This window comes from Podarcis raffonei, chromosome 2 (assembly GCF_027172205.1).
Source record: "Podarcis raffonei isolate rPodRaf1 chromosome 2, rPodRaf1.pri, whole genome shotgun sequence".
Taxonomy (NCBI): domain Eukaryota; kingdom Metazoa; phylum Chordata; class Lepidosauria; order Squamata; family Lacertidae; genus Podarcis; species Podarcis raffonei.
In genome coordinates this window covers 71,479,004-71,502,644 of record NC_070603.1, presented here as the reverse complement: position 1 = coordinate 71,502,644, position 23,641 = coordinate 71,479,004, and the positions used below count along the sequence as shown (strand labels likewise).

General features: G+C 40.4%; 1 protein-coding gene across 1 annotated transcript; it reads right to left on the bottom strand.

Annotated features, from left to right (window-relative positions):
• Window positions 1–2,193: 2,193 nt before the first annotated feature.
• RBM5 (RNA binding motif protein 5) lies at window positions 2,194–22,146 on the bottom strand. The gene is made up of 25 exons (XM_053377397.1): window positions 22,019–22,146; window positions 21,016–21,071; window positions 16,791–17,016; window positions 16,182–16,343; window positions 15,978–16,047; window positions 15,469–15,542; window positions 13,296–13,379; window positions 12,427–12,487; window positions 12,207–12,272; window positions 10,927–11,087; window positions 10,407–10,504; window positions 10,123–10,210; window positions 9,902–9,979; window positions 8,953–9,025; window positions 8,484–8,572; window positions 8,040–8,118; window positions 7,482–7,573; window positions 6,723–6,884; window positions 6,102–6,248; window positions 5,949–6,023; window positions 5,088–5,267; window positions 4,385–4,459; window positions 3,571–3,668; window positions 3,356–3,485; window positions 2,194–2,831 (listed from the first exon to the last, which is right to left on the bottom strand). Exons 2-25 carry the CDS (start codon window positions 21,030–21,032, stop codon window positions 2,706–2,708), a joined length of 2,511 nt encoding a protein of 836 aa, XP_053233372.1. The 5' UTR covers window positions 21,033–21,071; window positions 22,019–22,146; the 3' UTR covers window positions 2,194–2,705.
• Window positions 22,147–23,641: the final 1,495 nt, after the last annotated feature.

Sequence of the window (23,641 nt, the reverse complement as noted above, 5' to 3'; positions counted from 1 at the left end):
CACAGAGTACTTTTTAGCAGTTTAGGTTGATAATGAGAACTTTGCCCCTGCCCTCACATGTAACCTAGCTAGAATACAGTGGTGCCTCGCAAAACGAAATTACGGTAATTCGTTCCGCGAGTCTTTTCGTCTTGCGCGGTTTTTCATCTTGCGAAGCACGGTCCGTCGCAACTGCACCTCTTCAAGCGGCTTCGTCTTGCAAAGCAAGCCCATAGGGAAAATCGTCTTGCGAAGCAACTCAAAAAACGAAAAACTCTTTCGTCTTGCGAGTTTTTCGTCTTCCGAGGCATTCGTCTTGCGAGGTACCACTGTAATCCATGCCTTAGTAACCTCCCTTTTAGAGTACTGCAAGGTGCTGTAGGTGGGACTGCCTCTGAAAACTCTGCAGGAACTTCTGTTGGTGTGCAAAACAAAGTCTGCTCCTGTAACAGGACTGTGGTCTGATCCAGCAAGGGTCCACTTTATGTTCTTATTGCTTCCTGTGCAAAAAACAGACCCAGTTCTCTTCTCTCCTCCCCCGATGTGCCCTGATGGATGTTATCCACATGGGCAAACATGAGATGCAGGAAGACGTGGCTGCTGTGCCGTTGTTTCAGACAGCTCCATTCTCAATCAACTGACCCTACCAGACCTGCCAAGACAGGCCTCTGCCATGGAAATCCTCTTCAGAAGCGAATCTCGTAACACTAGAAGAGTCTGCTGGATCATGCCAATGGCTGATCTGGCGCAGCATCCTGTTCTCAGTGTGGTCGACGAGATGCCTGTAGGAAACCTGCAAGCAGGACCTGAGCACAAGAGCGCTCTACTCCCCTGGTTTCCTGCAACCTCTCCCTTCCTGAGACAGGGTGCTTGAGCCACCGACTAAATGATGTAATCACTGGGAGGGGTGAGGTTGAATTGGAACCGGGGCACTACTTCAATTCAGATTATAAATCATAGTTGGAAGGGACCCAGAGGGTAATCTAGTCCAGCCCTCTGCAATGCAGGAATCTCAACAAAATCCTACATGACAGGTGGCCATCCAACCTCTGCTTAAAAGCCTCCAAGGGGAGACCACCACTTCTCATGTCTGTTAAACGGCTCTCACAGAAAGGTAATTCCTACAGGATTTCATGTTTTGTAACTTAAATGCATTGGTTCAGACTCTATAGTCTCTGGAGAAAACAAGCTTGCTCCATCCTCCATGTGAGTCTTTTAGATAATTGAAGATAGTATCATAGAAAGGCCAAACAGTTCCATCTCCATGGGAAGGAAAGAAGGGAATAGAGAGAAGACTGGCAGCTAGCTGCCTGCTGCACTCTGGCTTGTGCTTCTCTGCAAGGATACACCACCTGGAGGGAACCTCACTAGGCAAAAAAGGTCCACGCAGAAGCCTTCTATTAGAATTTAGAGGGATGCTCCAGTAGATCCTCCAAGACAACACCAACTACTCACTTAAGGAGCGGAGCAATTCTGCCCTTTGCTGAAGTCCAAATTGCCTACTGCATCTGTAGCCAGCCTATTTGTGCTGGCTTCCTAAAGAATGCATTAGGGATTCTACAGACAGCAACTGAATAAAGCTCTTAGCCATGCTCAGGAGCTAGGGAATCCCCTGTTGAAGTGAACCGCACCACTGCAGCTCTAGCATTCAGTTTAATAACTCTCCAATGCACTTCACACTTGCTTGTATCTTTATTCAGGAGGAATGCTTTCTTGCCAAAGCCACCAGAAGTGGAGAAACAGAACCAAGAGAGACAATCCAGAGAAACAAGAGGTGAGAATAAAGCAAAGAAAGCGAAAAACTATCCCATACTAGGAAGGAAAGGAAATTGATGTGGCAGTAGGGGACTGGCTATATAGTTGCTTGGGCATAGGATCCTGACCCATTTCTTTTACTGGAGTTCTGCTGGCACACTTGCAGTCTTCCTAAATCTTTCTTATTTGTTAATCCCCAGATGGATATATTCCCGTAACACAACCCCAATTATGTGATAAGAGCTCAAATAACTTGGTTAGTGTTGTCAACAGGACTGCTGGTGTCATGGGAACTAGGGCAGTAGGTGCCATTTTCTGCATACATACATACATCCTTTTCTCAATACTTCAGAGCAGGACCAAAGGTATTTTATCCATTTGTTATCATCAGCAAACAGGTAGTTAGACATTGTCACTTATTCTTTGCCACAAATCAACTTTCCCCGCTGAGAAACAAAATTTGGTTTAGGCTTTATTTCTTCTTGAAAGAAGCCTGGACTGGCATCTATAATCAAAATCTTCAAAAAAAAAAACTATACAAAGACATATCTTACAAAATATACAGGAAAGTTTTGCCAAAAATGAGAAACAGTACAAAGTAGGCAGATATAACAGTGTAAAATCACATTAACACTTCCTCAACTGCTCCACAGGACAGGTGTGGGTTTTTGACTACACAAATTTAATAGCATGACACATAAATTTACACTATATACAAAAATGTATAAAGATCCAGCACCCCCTTTTAATCTAGTTATGGTTCTTCCAACATGAAGCTGTGGTGCTTTGTGTTTTATGATCCACAAAGAGAAGCATTACACGCTGGAATTAATGGAAATCCTGAAACTAGAAGTAGTTAACCTCAAGCCATAACTAAAGTAACTGCAATGCCTCCAAGGTCATAAGGTTTTTAACAGTCTGTTTGGGGAAAAATAGGGTGAGATGTTTCATGCTTCCAAGATGGACGGTGCTTATTCCATTTCAGTGAATCGAGCAAACATAGCTTTCCGTACTGCATCTTTGTAAGAGTCTGCTGTAGAGACACCGTAAGAACTACCTTTTGCTCCTAGCCCAGCTCCCCTCATTCTCACTTGAGCCTGCAAAGAAACACAGGTATTTTAGTAGCAGCAAAAGAAACATGACCACAGAAGTTACGTTTCATTCATCACAAGTCTCAATGGGAGAAGAACACCCCACCTCTGGAAAATAATTTAAACTCACTTTTTAGCCAAGCAAGTATGATCCACCACCACCCCCCAAAAAAATATTCCTCAGGTATGCTGTCCCAATTCAGCAACCTTTCTTTGGGCCAGTGGGCACATTTGGAAAGTGCCATGAGTGTTATTCAGAAAACATCTGCCGTGGTTAACTCAAAATGGCTGCCACATCCATAAAAGCAGAAAGAAACAGGAGCACAAAATGGTGTGAGCAAGTGTGTCCCCCAATGGGAAAAAGTCACCTAAATCTGTCACTGCCACACTTGTTCTGAGCATCTCTCCTCCATTCAAGAGAGATAGAAGCGTGGGCATGTTTAAGATTGTGTACTTAAGTGTAATTCAGATTTTTAAACCACTTTTCAACTATCTAGGATGATAACCATATACAACTCCTCCCTGCTTACCTCAATGGGGGCTGTGATACCTTGACATTTCCTTCCTAATCCTGAACCTTCCCTCCAGCCCATAGCTTGAAGCATTTTGTTGCCGATATTACTATGGTCAATGCCATCTTTTGTGGGCTGTTCATAATTCCTAAAAAACAAACACACAGTTAAACTAAGGAAAATTTAGAGAATTTAATTTAAATGTAAAATAGTAAAGTATTTCAAATACATACACAGTGCCTGCATCAAACACTTTTTTCCGCTTTGGCTCTGGTGGCTCTGGTATGCCGTATTTCTCACGTCTTTCAGCTGCTCTGTCTCTGTATTTCATCTGAAATTATATCAATTTCATCAACTTCTGAACTCATTGTCAACCCCAGCACATACTCTAGTACCCTTCTGCTTCTAAGTAGCAAAACAATGTGGCATCTATTGATGTAGGCAGCATAGAACGCAAGAGAGTCAAGTACAATATCCAAACAGTGGAGAAAAAGAGAAAGAACGGGTGCACATCATACAGACTGATCCCACTCTATTGCGACTGGATTGAATTACTTTCAGAATTAAGAATTGTTGCCCATTTTTAACGCTGACAAAATAAAGGGGGCACAACAAAAAGTTCTGAACCAGATTGCAACAGTTAATACATAAAGTACATGAATGGCAATCATTCTGCAGATTTTGGCTACATAACTAGTTGATCTAAAATCTTTATTCCCCACCCCAAAAGACACATGTGAACGAGATGTATTTTTTTCTGTGTTGCAGAAAACTAGGACACTGGAAGCTCCTAAATGTCAGGGGTTGGCAAGATATATTCCTTCCCCTTGAGATTTTTTCAACTACCAAGTTTCAATCCAGGACTTCCCATCTTTTACCTATTTCATGTTTGAGAACCATAGTTTGCATTTCTATCATTCCAATTTCTTTTTGAAAGCAATAGAATTAACCCAAATCTTGGGGATCGCAACAGAATGCTTGTGGAATGGTTGCCTGGGGGCTGAATGAACACCTCAAAATCTATTGTCTTGTTTACATACCACTTACCTCTCTCTCACGCATTTCCAAGGCTTCGAGCTCTTGCTCTGATAGTCTCGATCTCCTGTAGATGTCCATGTTTTGCTTTATAGGAAAAAACAATAATCAAAATTGAATAATTGAGACTGGCACAGGAAGCTATTTTTTTAAAAAATATATTTTCTGATTTAAGACTACCTCACGGTTTTATTCCTAACAAGCAAATATCCATAAGTAATAAAACACTGCAAGTGAGAAGCTCAATGCCACATACTATTTTGTGTATCTAAAAAGACAGACAAAATTTGTGCCCCCCCCAATCATGTGGGATACAACCCTGTGGGAAGTATCCCAACAGGAGACATAGACAGGCATAGTAATATTAAGAGTGCGCTCCAGCTCACTACTGCCCCCCACCCCGCAAAGCCAGAGCCATTCTATCAACTACCCTGTGGAAAAAATACTAACATTTTTTATGTTGATATTGCTTATTGTGCTTTTTAAAATGGAGTTTAGTATTACTTAGTAGGTGAGATATAAGTAACTATAATTAAGACGACAAGATTCGAACTACAGAGGGAAAAGAGAAACTCTCCACTTGTCTAGAATCCTCTTGACCGCTTTCCATGCTTCCGCCCCCGCGCCAAGCCAAGAGAACAAGTTGATATTCAGTTATTTTGGGTGGCAACTATAAAATTCTGCAATATTGAGTTTATTGTTTGAAGTTGATTACCTTATGAAGATCAGAGAGCTGTTGGTGCCTGACTAGAGCTTCTTTATTTGGAAACTGTCTTCTACATAACAAACAGGCCATTTTTTTCCAGTCTGTTAGTTTTTCTTCTTCATTTTCCAGCCTTTCCAAGAAATCCTCTTCATTATCACTGTCTCCACTATAAGCAGCCACCAATCCACGCTGGAAGAGGAGTAATGTTATTTTAGCCCAATAAATACAAGCTGCCAAGTTCTATCACACTAAAGGGCAGGTGATAGACAGTAGATTGTTATGGGCTCTACCAGGCTACTAGAGGGTTGATATAGGAAACCTCAGGCCACTGCTGTTCTACAGCTCAACATGCCTGACAAAGAGGCACCCTATGAACGTGTAAATTGCATTTATTTCCCTGACAAGATTAGAACTCTACTGAATGTCCCATATCCTATAACTCTCAGGTGTTGCTTTACTTCCTTTTTAGAAGGAACACCCTAAAAAGAAAGGAGTTACTGTAAAGATCAGTTTCCCAGCTAAGACCAACAAAGTTTCATCACAATGGCCAACAGCCCTTTTGCAACTCCAGAGATTAAAAGGGTCCCAAAATACTCCTTCCTATTTTCAGTACCTCTGTCTGCAAACTTCTAAATTATTGCATAAAGGACACAGAAGCCTAATTAATTAACATGTTTAGCTGAAATAAGACTGACCACTAAATATAAGCTTGCAAAAAAAATCAATTCTGATTCTATTCTTGCTCCATCACAAAAAGAACACGTGTTTCACAGCTCAAAGAAAGCACACGCCAAAACTTATTTATGAATTAGGCATGTTAACAAAAACCTTAAACAACACTAATGTCAGTGCAAGTTTCTATTCACTCACTTTCAGTGGGTTATCATCTTCACCACCATTCTTTATAACTTCTGTTATTATCTGCTGTCTCTCAGACAAGGTACCCTGAAGAAAGAAAGAAGTGTTAAGCCCAAAAACTGTATACAATATCCTTTTAAGATATTAAATCCTACCAACCTTTACCTTTTTCTCAAACAGAGCAAAGCCAGCATCAGCTGCTGCAGATTCTCGTCTTTCTTCCTCTCTTGCATTCAGAGGTTGAAAGCTATTCTTGAAGTTCTCCTTCTGTTTGTTTAGACTCTTAGCCCAACGTTCCATGTCTTTAGCAATCTAAATAGGAAAACATTGACATAAATTAAGTCTATACCAATAAAACAAATCAAATTTAGTATCTGCATACAATATCACATTTTCCGCACCTATAGATTTCAGGTTATTCACATGCAACTCAATTTTGTCAAATGAGTTATCAAACTAGTGTGAAAAGACATGTATTTGAAAATCTTTACATAACCAACTTAAGTGTTTAGTTCGTCATTTAAAGGTTATATTACTAAATTGCCTAGGTTCACGAGAGGTGTCATCCTGTTAGCGATTTGAGCATATTGGGACCCACTGATAGTGTAAACACGTAACCACACCTGCCTGCTTATGGTGCCAAATACTTTTAAGCTATCCATTTTTCACTTAATACTGTTAATAAGACATGCAATTTTCATTACGTGATTGAAGTAAAAAGAGTGTTTTGTGTTCAAACATGCAAACTTTGATTTTATCAATTAAAGCTGTCATTCTGATCATCACCTGCTGAGCTGTTTTACTCTTGGGCTTCTCTTTCTTCTCTTTCCCTTCTTTTGTGGAAGATGCATTATTCTGATGGTAAGATATACCCTCTGCTGCAGGCATGTAGGTCTCTTTCTCACCATCCCAGTAAAGATACTGCTGTGTTATCGCATTGTAGTAGTACTGAGGGGGGAGAAATACGTATCAATTCATATTTATATCCTATACATCAAGTTACCTTTCAAAAAAATAAATTTCCTCATATGCAACTCGTGTAGAGACAGATACCAAAACCAAGAACAAGTTTGAGTTAAATTTGGATTGTTATGGGTTCACATTCTTAATCGACAGAGAAACTCCCTATGCAGCCTGATTTTCTGAAATAGTCTGTGCAAACATTGTTTCAGATAAAATAAAATAAAAACTCCTTCTAGTAGCACCTTAGAGACCAACTAAGTTTGTTATTGGTATGAGCTTTCATGTGCATGCACACTTCTTCAGATTGTGTCAGATAATACCAAAGATTTGAAAGACATACCAATCAAATGGCTATATGGCAGCCTGTGAACAGCAAAGGCATGAATGCACATGTCACTACTGCAAATTAATACCAAGTTGGACAATTTGTACTTCTACCACAGTACTCTCCACTGACAGTAACTGTTCAAGGCCTGGGAAACAGATTACTCTGACACTCTGTTTCCAAAAGGTATGCCCGATTTGGCACAGGTTATGACCCCATGTTATTTTTAGTTAAAAAGAGCTGCGAGCACTGTTTACCTGGGAGTTTGGATCATAATAGAGCCCCGTTACAGGATCATAATAGAAACCTGATGATTCATCATATTGGTATGTAGAAGTATCTGGAACAGCTGAGAATTTAGAAATGTGAGCTATTATTATCTGCGTGTGTTAAATCACCATTACTTAGTAGATGTCAAGAAAACCACAAATCGCAACAGTAAATATGATAAAGCAGCAGTTGTCTGGCCAACTTGCTCATAATGAACTAGCTAGTCTCGATCAACCCTAGGTCTGAGACACCCACAGGCATCATCTGGAATTCTGCTCATAGCAATTCTGATAATCGTTCTCAACTCCCTTTTACCTGTTTTCTGTATCACTCATTTCCTTCCAGCAGTGCCTTTGCCCTTTCATTTTGCCTCCCAACCCCCAAAGGTCTTGGATATTCTCACTTCAGGAAAACACTACAGCCGATTAACAACAAGTTCATCCTACCCACATGGTTACTTTTGTCCTGAAAATGAGCACTATCAATACATATGAGTGTAACCTGCTGTCTATTTCCATTGATCATTGGAAGGGAAGTTTGCTTACCATACTTGGTGCCAGGGACCACGCCAGTTGAAGATGCTGATGGCACCTGCGCACTAGTGCCTGGCTGTGCTACTTGAGTCTATGGGGGGGGGGGGACAATTTAAAAATAGGATCTTTAAAAGTTGCAACTGTTCAGTAACTTAACATAAAAAAAACTTACACTCAGTCCCCCTCAACCTGGTGCCCTCCAGATGGTTTTTTAACTACAATTCCCACCAGCCAAATCAGCATGGCCAAAAGCAGTTAACTGAAGCTGAGGTTCACTAGATCTTGAAGGCTGCCTTAAATAAACCTATTCAGTATACTACATACAGGTCAATACTTCCAAAATGGAGTTTATACATGCAAGCTTTACTAAGCCACACCAATATCTTTCAGCCAAATGTACCTTCCAAATTATTATAAGATAAAATCTCACTCCAACAGAATACAGATTATATTTACCGGAGAATCGGGAGAGCTGTTCTGTTGATTATATAACTGAGGACTCTGGGAAACAACAGCTGCTGTAGTAGCACTTGTCACTGGAGTACCTGGCAATAGAGTTATTAAAAGTTCAGCAAAGCAATCTGAAAAACTACAATAGCACTTTGTTACTCAACTAGAGCAGGCATGGCCAAACTTGGCCCTCCAGGTGTTTTGGGACTACAACTCCCATCATTCCTAGGTAACAGGACCAGTGGTCAGGGATGATGGGAATTGTAGTCCCAAAACACCTGGAGGGCCAAGTTTGGCCATGCCTGAACTAGAGCATTTAGATTTTCTAGACTGTTCAAATGCACAAACTCATTGTTTACCCTTGTATGCCACTCTACTGAATGCAGAGAACAGCACTGAGTATTCCATACAGCTCTTGTACAGGAACATGGGTAAGTAGAATTTTACCACAGTAATAGGAAGAGGAAACTGTTACCTGATATTGTAGCTGTATCTGTGTCCAATGTTCCTGCTTGATTCTGGTAAAACTGCTGATAATCCTGTGAACACTATGCAAAGAATTAAGACAAAATTACTTGTGTGGTACATAATATAAATACACAGGCTTGGCTCTTAACAGAAATAAATTTATAGAAGAAAAGTCCTGGAAGTCATGCTCCCTGCCCTGTGGAATTTTTTCCACCCAGCTTTGGGAGGGTGGGCCTTGATTGACTCCAGCTACAAAAAGCTGAGGCTGCTGAAGAGGTCGGAGACCATTTTGGTTCTCTCTTTAGTGCAGACCCTGGGTCATCAGGCCTGAGCTGCTACAGCTACCACCCACCATGAACCACCCTTGGCAGGATGCGTTCTATGCTTAAGATATTCTCTTATTAATTATGCTGTTTTAAATGTGCATTTTACATTTGACTTCCTTTAGCAATGTTTTCTTACGAAACGTTTAAGATATTTTTGTTGCATTAAATTTGCATTCTGTGGTTTACTGCCTTTGTAATGTTTTATTTTGAAATCTTCAGTTTCCTGTTATGTTGTTTTGAATGTATGCTTTGACTTTCTTCAGTAATGTTTGATTCTGGATTGTTTTATTTGATGTTTTAATGTGTTGTAAACAGCTTTTGAGATTCCCCCTCGTTTAAAATATAAAGTGGTATAGAAAAGAAATGCATAATAATGATGATGTTTTCTGCCTCCTGGAGGGTTGGGGAATCTTATAGATGATGCTGTCTAAGGTTCAGCTTAACTGCAAAAAAAGACTGGGGAAGAGCCCAATCCGATTTTGGGATGATTCATTATCCTCCCAGAAGCTCATTGCCCCCCATTTCATAGCCCTGGACGGGCTTTTTGGAGTGGGTGGGAAAAGAGAGGAAACTTTCTGACAACTTATTTCCGTTCACTTGTGAACCTAAGATAATATTAGTCATACGTACCTGAGTGTACTGGGTATAGCCATCCTGTCCCAGCTGGAGGTAGTTGAATTCAACTGCTCCACCTTCTCCACTTTGAGGCTATAAATTAAAGGATATGGTAAAGTAAATAAACCAAACCAAACCAAACCAAACCAAACACAAAGGCTGTTTAGATGGCTCTTAAATTGATGGAATAAAGCAAGGCCATTTACAACAATCAATTTTAGACTCAGATCCCCTACCTGGGTTGATGACCACTGGGCTGCAGCAATGGCTGTACTAGCAACAGAGAAAGCACTGACACGATTACCATCTGGGAGAAGCAAATCCCTAAAAAGAAGAAAAACATCTAAGAACATTTCACAGACAACCTGCTATCATAAAAAGCTTCAAAACACCTTTTCATTTCCGTTTTATCACTGACATTTGCAAATATAGCAGCAATACCAATTTCCAATTATTTACCATTTGGAGAAAATTTGACATACATTTTAAATATGAAAGAGCAGCAGTTAATGAAACTCACTTCCTGGCACTCTTGGCAAAATCCACACCAATCGTTTTGCCATCTATTTTAAGAGGTGGCTGAAGACTCTGCAAAATTTGCAACAGCTGAGAAGCATCCTAGAAAGAAATTACAGGTATTGGACAAAGCTCAAATTAACACACAAAATTATTGCTCAGAAGGGCACTGAGCTAGGCAGGCACATCACATGGGCTGCATACCTTTACACAAGATTTTGTTCTATTATGAGTATTAATGGCCTGATACAATGCCTCTGACTGATAAAATGACCAAACGCTGTACCCTTCTCACCACATTTAAGAAGTGTCTTGCCCACTCATCTAGTACTATGTAAGCCATAAATGTGGTACTTCAATAAGATGATCCTCCAAAAGTTGCTTTAATTCCACTACCTCTACAAAGCTAGAGAAGGCGCAGTTGCTCAAGATGCTGCACATCTCACTGAACTGGAATACTTTTACTTTTTTCCAGTGACCATATACGAAATTCAGTATCAAAGTGAAATAAAGTATGTTCTCACCATTGCTGAAGACAATTGTACAAAAGCAAAGCCTCTATTCTGTTGGGTCTGTTTGTCTTTAATAAGTCGAATGTTATTTACTGCCAGTGAAGCATATGGTGATAGCGCTGTCATGATCGATTCCACTACTGTGTGAGGGGCTATGTTTCTGAGAATAAGAGCTAGGAGAACAAATAACAAGTTATTACAAGATGCTCCATATATTACCCTTTAAGTGTAAGAACACACCAAATTCATAAATTAAAAAATATTGTATTAATATTTTGTAATAACACCTAAGGTATATGAATATAACCTAGTCATATATATGTTACACTCACTATCACAGGAATACATTAGTAAGATGTAGTTTTAAATATGAGTACAAGCAACCCCTGATTTATGTGGGAGTTGTGTTCTGGGTTATTGTACACAATGGTGGAGTGTGTATAAGCTTGCCCCACCCCCTTTTCTAGCGATTTCTGGGGCGGGTGTGTGTCCCTTGGAATCACATAAATCGGTTGTTGCCTGTATGTTAGAACTTCTTAATATAAATATAAAGCTAGATAGGTGGCCTTTCCTATATGTACTAAGAATGGGGAGCAGGAAGAACCCAATAAAGAGAATCAAATCTTATAGGAAATGACATGATTGCAGGGGAGGAAATAATGAGGGGGGGAGGGTTCTTGTCTACAGAAAGGGACCCAAAAAGGGGAGGGAGAGGCAGTGAGTGAAGGGAAAACATGGAGAAAACCAATTTTCAAAGTGCCAAAATGTTTTATTATGCTCAACATTTCATAATTAGAAAATTTATTTACCAAGAATAGCTTACAAAATCTGCAGCAAAGCTTTTTGAAATCTGAGAACATTTTGAAACTTGAGCCACTGATGAAAAAGAAAAAGAAGAGTAATGTACTAAGGAGGGGAAGCAGAGGAGTATGTGCTCTTAGAGTGGTGGTAGAGAAAGATCAGTTTAAAAAACATCAACAGAGAAAAACATGCTTGAAGACTGAGGAAGGCGGGGGAAAGAATGGGGTAAAGAAAGCCCTGCAACAGCTGTGAGGGCTAAATTTGGGTTTCAAGTGTCCTGAGCTAAAACGTTATCAATACTTCTTATAAATCTCTGGGTTACTGTGCTTCAGCACCTTGGATTTCTGCCCTATGGTCTACTCTTCTGAAATGAAAATGAAAATACTGAATCAAATCTATGGGGATCTTGGCAGGAAATGGACTTTATCTTGCAACACACACTTTGGCCGACCAATCCCACAGTATAACAGAAGACTTGAGACTTTACTCACTATCACAGTAGTAGTCTACAGACTGAACAGCCTCTGGTCCTCCAGGTGGTACCTCCTGTTCTGAATCTTTATTGCAAATCAGAAAAAATAATTTTAATCATGCAGTAACTTAGGTTGTCACATCAAGACGCCTCTACTATGTCAGAGTAAGAATAACATGCATAATTTATAATTGTGAAATAAAAATATCTTTAGTTTAAGTTACTCAAATAGAACTTACCAAATTTATCTGCTCCACAACGGAAGCATTTTAGACGCCTCCTGAAGTTGTAAAGGCAGCACTAACAAACAAACAAATCCATTACATTTTTAGATCATTCAGCTGATGAAGCTTGCTGTAGCATACCACATCTATACCAATTAATTTAAAGTGAAACTGTTACCACATATAATCATAATCTGCAGACTTCAGATACCAGTCTCAACAAACTTTATCCGTTCACACAAATAGCAATTCTGCAAGTAGCCTCTATAAAATAAACTAGCCTATCCTCTATAGCATTTTCTTGGCAATGCCAATCTTTCTATTGAAATATTACAGAATCACTGAATTTGGAGTAAACATTGTTCAGTGTTGAGAAGAGCTAGAGCTCACAGTTCCATCAGCTGCATGGGTCTATAGCCCTGGAACGTGCATTAAGAGCAGAGAAAACACACAGAATTTCTCATCGTTTTAGAACACCGTACCATCTCTACATGAAGCCAATAATCAGTGGCTTTTGCCTTTAAAGTTTGTTAACCTTTCTATTTTCTCATATTTATCTCCCGCTTTTCTTCCAATGTGGAACCCAGGGAAGTACACTAGTGGTTCCCAGAAAAGTCACCAAACCAGGCACTGAATACTAGACACAGACCTGCTTAGCTTCAGCAAGGAATGGCCTCACACACCTTCAGATCATTCCCTGGGTATGTATATTCTTGTTGAACTGTTTGTACTTGTTTGTGGCAAGCCTTATAATTTATTTAGATTTTGCTGTAATAACTCTGAATTTTAAATGTTACTAAAATTTAAGTCACTTCCATGGGTGTAGTTAATAATGATTAATGAAGTTAAAGAGCAACTAGGAAAGATGTGAAACATTGCTTTACCTTGTTGCAAAGCCAGTCTTCAAATTTAGGCCTGGGATTACTGTAGTGCATTGCGATTTGTTTCCCTTGAATCAACAGTTTTTTCTGCAAAAAAAGCACATTTAGTTATTCCTGTATCACGGCACAGATGTCCATTTTCCCATGGCAGAGCACACTTCGGAGGATTCAGTGCTCATGAATTAAATGGACAACATATGGGGAGGACGTAGAGAACCAACCACCGCCTCCTACACTCTGCCCATTCAATCCTGCAGGACACGGGCAGTAAGAAAATGGGATGTGCAGTAAAAGTAAACGAAATCAGGGAGTGTTGATCAAGCTGCCAAAACTAAGCGCTGACATGGAACCAGGAAATGTCTCAAAGGAGACCGAGTCCTACTGGCATAGCAACACGCTTTTAAAAATGTTGTCAAGTGATTGCTTCACTTCTTTCCCAACTCCAAACACCCTAGAATTTTAAAACTTCAAAACAAATGGATTGTTTTCAGTTGCTTTCTTCATGAAGCGCCCCTTGAAAGTACAGTAATTTCTCCCAAGAGGACCCTGGTTAGCTTCCTGGAGGCTGAACAAAAGGTCATGAACTGAACACACGTTCAGTATGAATCTTTTTTGACTAATTCATCGGTTCACATAAAAGCTTGTGTAAGAAATTTGCATTCTTCAGACAGTAGCTTTCTTCAAATAACTACAATGCTACTGAAATTTCACAATAGGGTACCAGTTCATTTTGCTCTCAGTGCCCCTTCAAAGTTAGATTGACGCTATAAACGATTAGCTGCTTAAATGTATACGAAGAAGCCAAGTTTCTCAACTTAAACTTTATTGATTCCTACATATACATAGTTCCCCTATCCCTCCCCTAATTTCTGTAAGCCATTAACAGCTATTCATTCAGAGAGATGCACCTTTAAGTATGTCAAGATGTGTATGTTAAACCTAATTTTTAGCTAAAATATTACGTCAGAAAATAAAGTTCTAAATATAAATGGCATGAAGAAACTTATAGGGTGCAGATTTCATCCTTTTATTGCTAGAGTAGCCAAGTAAGGGGAAGGTTGAAGGACCCAGAACAAACTGGGTTATGCACACACAAGTTGCTGGCATATTTACACTAAATCATGTTTGTCTGACAGTTAGCAACAGGGCCACTGGGGAGACTTGACTACTTTTCCCTAATGCTAGAGGATGTGTGGTTATTTTTTGGAGTGAATTTGAAATTTATTCAGTAAGATGAATACTGATATAGCTTTGTATATGTTAAAAATTGTGCAGAGTTTACTAGTAAATCCAGTTAATGTTAATTCAGGCACCCATCTGCGCCACCAATGCATGCTATGAACACCATAAAAGTCATTTAATGCATGCAAGGATTAGGTACTCTTTCAGCTTAAGTGTTGTGGTGGTTGCCCATGATTTGAAGTCCAGAGAAATACTCATTATACTTCTGGTTATTGGATGTCAGAAGTGGAAAAATTCAGCAAAAGATGCATTTTCAATCTTGTTTTTAAGCCACAATAATTGTATTTCTGCTCTTTATAGATTTTTAATATCTCCACCAGCTGCATAGGTCTAGCTTAACAGCAATTCAGTGGGAGAGAAGTTTTGCTATGAAAAACTGAAGTATTATTAATCCAGAAGCATACCAATGCACTGGAAATAAGCAGGGAGATATTTCACTATTATTTTAATTACAATTTTTTGTTGATTACATTAGTAATACTCCACAATGTTCCACTTACATTTGTTAAGTAATATTGAAAAGGCATATGTGTTACTATAAAAGTGCAGCTGCAGTTTAATAGACTGCCCTTTCACAGCTAGTGCTAGCATAAAGCACATACAGTATTACTGCATTCAGAAAAGCCTGTATGGTTTGAAACTTGAGAAGTTACTATGGAAATAATGTTTAGAGACCAAATCAGCCAGGTAAAATGCTATGTTATTATCAGAATAGTAATCTGCTGGTTTTATAACAGGCAGTTTGGCAAATCTACTGGGGCTCTCTAGCACTATAACACATTTCGAAAATTTTAACATATACAAAGCTTTTAATCTTTAGGAAGTCATGGTTTTGGAACAAACCACTCCTTCAGCCTTTCATTTATTCCTTTTTAAAAACTGTACAGACTTGTTCCATTTTCAGGAATAATCTAGACTTTGTGAGTGAAGCAACCTGATTGGCTTCCATCCAGCTGGTAGCATCTTGAAAGTGATAAAACTCCACGAAGGCGAAACCACGGCTTACACCTAGAGACAGCATTCAGATATAGACGGGATAGTTGTGTTAGTCAGTTCCTTTAAAACAGGTGAATCTCTCTCCAACTGCTTCATTACTTCATGACAAAGCAGTTTTATAAATGCGACGTCAACTCTGAATTTGCTTCTTGTTTTGCCATGGCAAGGAAACCAAGCTGCCTTAACACCTGAATGGGATCCATGTTTAAAGGTAACCATGCAATGAACTACTAAAGTTTAAAAACAAATTAACAGTAGGTGTTACTTACCATACCCTTTAATATATAAAAATCTGAAGGCTTCTTCCACTATCTATAGCCTTTCAAAAGGCTAAATTCCTTACCCATGGCAAACCTTTCATTCTGATTGTACTTGCAGGTGTGGGGAAAACGTTTTAGGCCTGGGGAAGAGGAAGGTACTGCCAAAAAAATAGGTTAACACTCTCACCTGTCTTTCTCTTCATCAGCCTCACATCCGCAGGCCGAGGGCCTTCACAGGACTCAATGATCTCGCGAATCTGTATGCAAGTTTAATTTTTTAAAAAACTATTAATACTAAAAATTGAGTGCTTTTCAAGATTATATAAGCTGTTTCAGCATTTATTCTAATGCAATCCAAATATTCTAAAGACAATAGTTAAGTATTACTTACATTATAGTCTGTAACAGTGATAGGGAGCCCACGCAACATGATGGTCTTGCTTTCTTTCTCATCATTAATGTCATTTCGATAGTCATGCTCTCCATAGTCCCCATCAGAATGATATCCATCTTCTGATTTGTCACTATTACGCCGTTCGCGTTCACGCTCTCTCTGCCAAGTAAGCATGTGTTTTAGCAAGCTGACTCTATAGCAGTTTATCCATTAAAAAAAAAAATCAGGACCTGTGAAAATCATTCAATCCATATTCAAACAATCCTTTCTTTGCTTGAGAAACGTTTACTTTCTACAGTATCCAGAAAAAATATTGACCATATGAGCTCCATATAGTAAGTAAAGCTAGGAAGTGTACCATTTATTAACACAGGAAACAGCACAATACAAACACTCATTATGCCAGGGATAAGGAACCTGTAGCCCTCCAACAGTCGAGGTTCTCCAATCACCATCAGTCCCAGCCAGAATGGACAATGGTCAAGGATGGAAAATGCTAACCAAGAGTATTTGGAGGGCCACCTGTTTCCCATTTCTGCATAACAGTAACCAAAGTTAAAACATGTGTTGTTCAAAACTTTCCATGTACACAGACATTACGCTCACCTCAGGACTGTCATAATCTCTACCATCATAATCTCTACCATCATAATCTCTGCCATCATAATCCCGACTATCGTAATCCCGGTAATCATCGTATCTGTCACTTCTGCGCTCCTCGCTAGATCTTTTATAGTCAGAATCCCGTCGACGACTTCTGGAGTCCCGCTCATCACGATCATCTCTATCTATGATAGAGCCGTATCTTCCACTCCGTTCAGTTCTGCTCACACTACACAAAGAGTTGGTCAAGTCAGACAGCTTGAAAAATGTAATTAATCAGCAAAGCTTTTAACAGGGTCAGCAGGGTTATGCAAAAAACAATCAAATAAAGCCCCAAGTAGCCCCAGCCACACTGGGGCATCATAGTACAATGGCTTAAAAAGAGAGAGAGAGAGAGAACACATGGCTATACAAGTAACTCCCAAATTATGTGGGGGCTACATTCTAAGTAACTGCACCTTAAAGTGAAATCACATATGCCATATTGGCCCAAATATAAACCACACCTTTAAAATTCAAGGGGGGGGGAGAGAGAGACAATACCCGAATATAAGCCACTCCCTTAAAATTCAGCAGGGACTCATACCTGTTCTGTTTTACCGTATGTCTGTTTCAGCAGAGATATCATAAAAGCCAATTTTTGTAAGGTCGCAAATTTAAGCCGACTTAAACTTTTCATGGTTAGAAATTGGGGAAAAAGTGAGGCTTATATTCAGGCCAATACGGTATTTGAAACACCACTGAAAAAACCTGCAAACACCCCACCCCTTTTTGTGTTACTTCTGGGTTCAACGCAATGCACATGTGTGCAGTCACAAACATATCGGATGTGCCTAAAATGGTCACTGTCTGTAATTTGCATGTGATTCTCCCTTTTCATAAAGAGCTACCCAGGAATATATAAAGGTGGCCCAGGGTAATTTCAGGTACAACTTTGACTAATAAGAATTATTATGCACTTGTGACTTTATAGGGAGACATTCATTTTAAGAAATCCTAACTAATGTTAAATTGCAAAAAAAAATCAAAAAAAAAATCAAGTATTTTTTCCTGTGATTTTTACCTCTATAAAAAAAAATCAAATTAATTGATGACTGACTAAATAGCTATAGAAGACAGCATGAAAATTTCACTCTCTTTTTGCATGTATATAAAAAAGTAAATGTTGGAATTTGGCTGTTTTACACTTAACAAATAAAAGGTTACTTCAGGATTTTAGATTTCAGAGTTACAATCCCCAAACCAATAAGCTTTGGGGATGACAGGACTTAAGAAAATGTGTACAGGATTGTGCTGTAAATTACTTAAGAAGACAACACAGTTGTAGAAATGATTGCTACATTAACTGCTTTTAAAATCTCAATAGCATTTCACTGGAAAACAAATTCCCTACCTGCCTTTTGGGATTTGTTTTTATAGTATTTGGGACACAGCTAGAATGCTAAAAAATTACTTAATATGCATCTTACTTAACATTTGTAAAGACAAAAAATAAGAAATCTATTTGTTAAAAAATGAACTCCAAAATCGTTAGCTTTCAGGGATGATTTAAATTTACAGGGATATATGTCCTTATTTACTGTTTACACTGGTGTGGTAAAATATACAAATAGTTGGGTCCTAAGTATTGTACACTCTCTTGCTCAGGTTCTTGTAACTAACGTATTAGCTAATTTTTAGTTGTGTTAGTGTTGTGTATTTAATATGTTAAATACACAACTGTTTTTCTATGTTAATACATGCACAAAAGTGGTTCAAGTGCTTTATAAAAAACACTTTTATTTATTAAACACATTTTTACTCTTCCTTTCCATCAAAACAATCAAAGCAGCTTTTATTACTTTACCTGTGTAAAGTGAACACATACAGGGAAAGCATCAACACACAAGGACATTTGGCGAAAGGGGTTGTGCATTTAGGACCAGACTCAAAGATTACAGGTCCTCCCATCATCTTGTGACATATACTCTGAAGCAGGGATTGTATTCTAGGTTGCTTGGTTGCAGATTGAAAGCTAAGAACTTCAAGGTAGCTTTCTCTGAAATGCTACATATTCAATGTGCTAGACAGGCACAGGTGATTAATCTCAATGCATGGATAAGACAAGTGATGACAGTAGGAGGGATTTAGATTTTTTTTAGGCACTATGGCAAGGGTCAGCAACCTAAGGCCCATGGGCCGGAAGCCCATGAAGCGGCCCATGGAGGTTGTTTGAGCGGTCCATGAGCTGCCCCCAAACCGAGTTGCCCGCCCACGCACTAAACTACCACAGTGCGGTGACTCGCTTCCACGGCGCTGAAAATCGCAGGGGGGCGCGCTCACGCGCACCCACAATCCGGCCCATGGAGGGATCTCCACGGAACTGATCCAGCCCAGGCAAGATAAACCTTGCTGACCCCTGCACTAAGGGACAAAAGAAAGTGTTTCTCCACAGGAGGCAGTGATTACCAACTGGGATGGCTTTAAAAAAGGATCAGCATAAATTCATAGAGGGCTATCTATGGCTACTGGCAGTGTGCTTTTTTCCATCCCTCATTGTCCATTTGCATTTCTTTTTGCCAAGTTTGTGTTCCTTTTTGTTCTGATTTGGATAGGACTTCTACTTATTTAAAGAAACCTTACTCCATATAATTATTTGACTTTGCTCATTAATTACATTGGCTTGATGGTACCTATTCTCACCTGCAATTTAGCTGAGCTTTTATTATTATAGTTTTGAACAACCCCCCAACCATTGTGAAGTTTCTTCTTTTGAAGTCAAGTGTGACTATCTTGGCAATTGTTCACTTACATGTATGTTCAATTTGAAAGCATTATGGTCACTGTTTGTAGTCAATTCAATAACATTTACAAGTCACAAAAGTTGCTGGATGCCAAAGATCAAGTAGAGGGGTCTTTTCCATGGCCAACTGTTCAAGGGCACTGTCATTTAGAGCAACTAGAAATTTTACTTCTTTGTTGTGAATGGATCTAGTGGTGAGCAGTGAGGCGACCAAGTTTGCTGATCCCACCAAATCATTCAAGGTGTTAAGAACAAAAAGTATTGCAAGGTGCTCCAAAAGGATCCATCCAAAATGGGTAAATGGCTATTAAAATGGAAAATGCAATTCAACATAATCAAGTGTAAAATAAGGCACATTGGGACAAAAAGTATCGCAACTTCACATGTGTTTATATAGGATCCGAACAGGTAGTAACTGACAGGGAAGAGGACCTTGGGGTAATAGTGAATAGTTTGATGAAAATGTGTGTTGTGCAGCAGCGGTGAAAATGCTGATTTTCATATTAAGGATCATTAGGAAAGTCACTGAAAATAAAGCTATTAATATCATAATATGGTTATACGAATCTTTGGTTTGACCATACACAGCATATGGAGTACAATTATGGCTTCTGTTCCTAAAAAGGATGTTGTAGAGCTGAAAAAGGGAGATTGAATATGATCATGGGGATGAAACAACCCCCTATGAGGAAAGGTTTCAACATGTGGGGCCTTTTAAATTTAAAAAGGGAAAGTAAGGGAGGATCTGATAAAGGTGTACCAAATTATGAATGATGTGCAGAAGGGGGATAGAGAAAAGCATTTCTCACAGTACTTGGGAACATTCAGTGAAACTGAATGTGGGAAAATTCTGGACAATAAAAAATGTTTTTCCCACAGCATTTAAAACTATGGACTTCATCCCTACAAGATCTAATAAGGGCTATCTTGGAAGGCTTTAAAAAAAGATTTAAACAAATTCATGACACTGGAAGCAATATGCCTCTGAATGCCAGTTGCCAAAAATCGTATGTGGGCAGAGTGCTGCTAAAACCAAGTGCTGCTTGCAAGCTACCACAGGCATTTTGCTGGCTACTGTAAAAACAAGATGCTGAACAAGATGGATATTTGGTGTGATCCAACGAGGTGCATGCAAGCTTCCTACACAATTTAGAACCCTGACTGTCCAGGTTTTTTATACTGTAGAGCAAATAGGCACTCTGCTTCAAAAAGGCAGAAGCAGGGGCTATTCAACTTGGGGCAGGGCTAAACAAGTGACCATGCAGCCGCCCTGGCCACACATGTTCCCATCATGCAAGTAACGCCTGAAGATTGCTAAAGAGATACATTCATATACCACAGATCTGGAACACATCAGGGAAAAAAGTGTTTTTCATATTTCATCAATCTACATCTCTGAAATTGCAGCCACCATTATGTAATACTCCAATGTTTGCTTTTGCCTACCGTTTGTCAGAACCCATGGCTTGCCTTCAGTTCCTGCTTCTAGTGAATTGAGTTGTCTATTTAGGAGAAGAAGAAAAACAATCAATGCAGACACCGAACCGATCATTTTTAAAGCGTAGTACAGAAATGCAAGGCTCCAAAGTAAAGCCTACAAAAACCTGGTCAGGCACCCTAGTAATGAATGCCCCTCCAACAGCGTACTTTGAACTAAAAAATGGCTTTCAGTACCCTCGCTCCTAATGCTATGTCTGCAGCAAAAAAGAAAAACAGTAACAAGATAAGCAGGGAATCGCTGTAAAAGGGTTATCTGCAGAGGTGTTAAAAGACATATTTAGATATTCACAAAAAGTGACTCTTAAGGTACGCTTATGTTGGGAAGGTATAGAGAAGTCAGAAGCGGAATGGCCACGCTGGTCTTGGTTAAATTAAACCAGAAGAATCCTTTCTACAACGGGTGCCTCCCGCTGGGCATTGCAAGAGACTGGCGCTGACAGGGCGGCGTTTAATGGTGGCCGATATTCCGCAGCAGACAGAGAGAGAAACGCAGGACGCAACCACACCTGCGGCGACCAACAATAGGGACCACAATAGCAATTATGCGGAGTTCGCCACAAACGCAATGAAGGGGAGGCGGCGACTTGTAGGAAGGGACGGAAAGGCATTTAAAAAGACACCTAAAACTGAAGCTCCTTCCCACCGAAGCAGCATTTCCTAAGCCTTCCCCTGCTTCAGAAAGCGGACGGTTGGCACTCCAAACCGCCGCGCCCACCTCCGCCCCCCCCAAACCGGGCTCCATATGGCGCCTCTTCTCTCTCTCGCTCGCTCTTTGGCGCCTCTGAAGCTGCAGGAGGCTCCAGTTACGGCTTAAAAGTCTTATGAAGAGCAAAAAAAAGTAAAAAATTCTAATTCGTTATTCCCAAGTCAGACTAAGGACTCTTCCCGAGTTCTTCTCTACTGACTATATAGCCGTCTCCGCATCGGAAACCCGATTTTCAGTACCTACCGGGGAGGGGAAATGGGCCAAGGGCCGCCTCTGCTACCGCAACAGCTACAGCAGTAGCCACACCAGCTTCTGTCAAACACCACAAAATGGCGCTGAAGGGGAGCTCGCCGTCTTCTACCCACAATCCCTCGCGCTCCCCGCCTCCTCGCTCCTCCTCCTGGAAGCTTCCAGCGAGCCGCGAGCTCGAGAGGCAGCCACGAGCTCCGCGCGGCCTGCTGGGTAGCGTCGGTGTGCTGGAGCCCAACCTTCGTTTATTGCGTTTCGCGGGGTGGGGGAGGGAGGGCGAAGAGCGGGATTGTGCCCAAAAATGTTCGTGATGGGACCTCAGAGATGCGAAGCTAGACCCACCGCGGCAAGCTTGTCGCTGCCAAGTAGACCCATGACTCAAGCATCTCCCGGGGTTTCCTCCCCGCCGGCCACGGAGCCTGCTTTGTGCAAAAGTGATGTGCAGCGACTGCAAAGATCCCGCTGGGCAGACAACCATTTTGTGAAATTTACATCGCCGGCAATCACGGCCATTTCATAAAGCCGGCGAGCTGAACAGAAGTCTGGAGCGTGTGAATACACCATGATGATGTAATTTTTTTAAAATAATAATGGCGAAATGAAATTAAGTAGGCTTTCTAACACACGCCTTAATGGTACATCGCAATTCACATGCAGTCTATAGAAAAGCCTTTTCTGCAGAATTGCCACGTTCTGGAGAAACAAGCGAAGCACGTAATGGGTGCGATCCTGTGCGCATTTACTTGGTACAGTATTATGTCTCCTTGGGCACAGTGAGGCTTACTGTTGAGGAAGCATATACTGTACACAGGAATGGGGAAACGTCTCGCCCGTCGCTCCACTGAGTCGCTTTGTAGCCGGCGCTGCCCCTCCCTCTCCAGACGCGCCTAGTCAAGGCGGATTCTGGTCTTATTTTTGGTCCTATTGCAAATACATAAACGGGCCTTACTAAGGACAGGGAAACAAAAGGCTTGCCGCTTGTTTTCTCACCGTATGAAATGGCGGGGAAGATGGTCTCCACATAAGTGGGGCGAGCGAGAAAGCGATCTCCCAATTTTACCACACACACCCCCGAATTCTAACCCTCCCAAAATGGCTGGCGCGGGTGGGTAGAGGTGGGATGCCTCTCAATACCAAAATATCCCTCAACAGCCACTTTCAGGAGCGACACCTTACACTGCAGAATGACTGCGCCTGTAGAAATAGAGTTCAGCCAAAACGGTGACTTTCCAAAAATAAGCTTTGAGCTACTATTTATAAAGGACTAATGCTTAGGGAACTGCAAGTGAAACGCAGCAACATTTTGTCATGTGTAGCGATCGTCCTGTTCCTGGTCTCAGCCAGCCCTGACCTTCTCTAATAGATGTGGCCACAGTGGATCGCTTCCTGGCTGCCATACCTTTGGGGTTTCTTTCTTAAATACGTTTTGTATTTTTGCAAATCCCGGGATTCCCCCAAAGCCTGCCTCCTGTGTGTGATGGATGGTGTTGTCTTAGCTGCATAAGGACACACACACTGAGAATGTGTCATTTTTGGTATTTAGGAAGGTTGTTTGAAATTCAAATTATCAACTTAAAGGGGGGGGGGAAGCTTTATGGTTTCTGTACAAACTGAAAG

Excerpts from the sequence above, each read along its gene's own strand:
- RBM5 (XM_053377397.1), bottom strand. Across the intron at positions 3,669-4,384 it reads TGGAAATGCGTGAGAGAGAG|ATGAAATACAGAGACAGAGC; the intron begins GTAAGTGGTATG and ends ATATAATTTCAG. Across the intron at positions 3,486-3,570 it reads GTGTTTGATGCAGGCACTGT|GAATTATGAACAGCCCACAA; the intron begins GTATGTATTTGA and ends TTTGTTTTTTAG.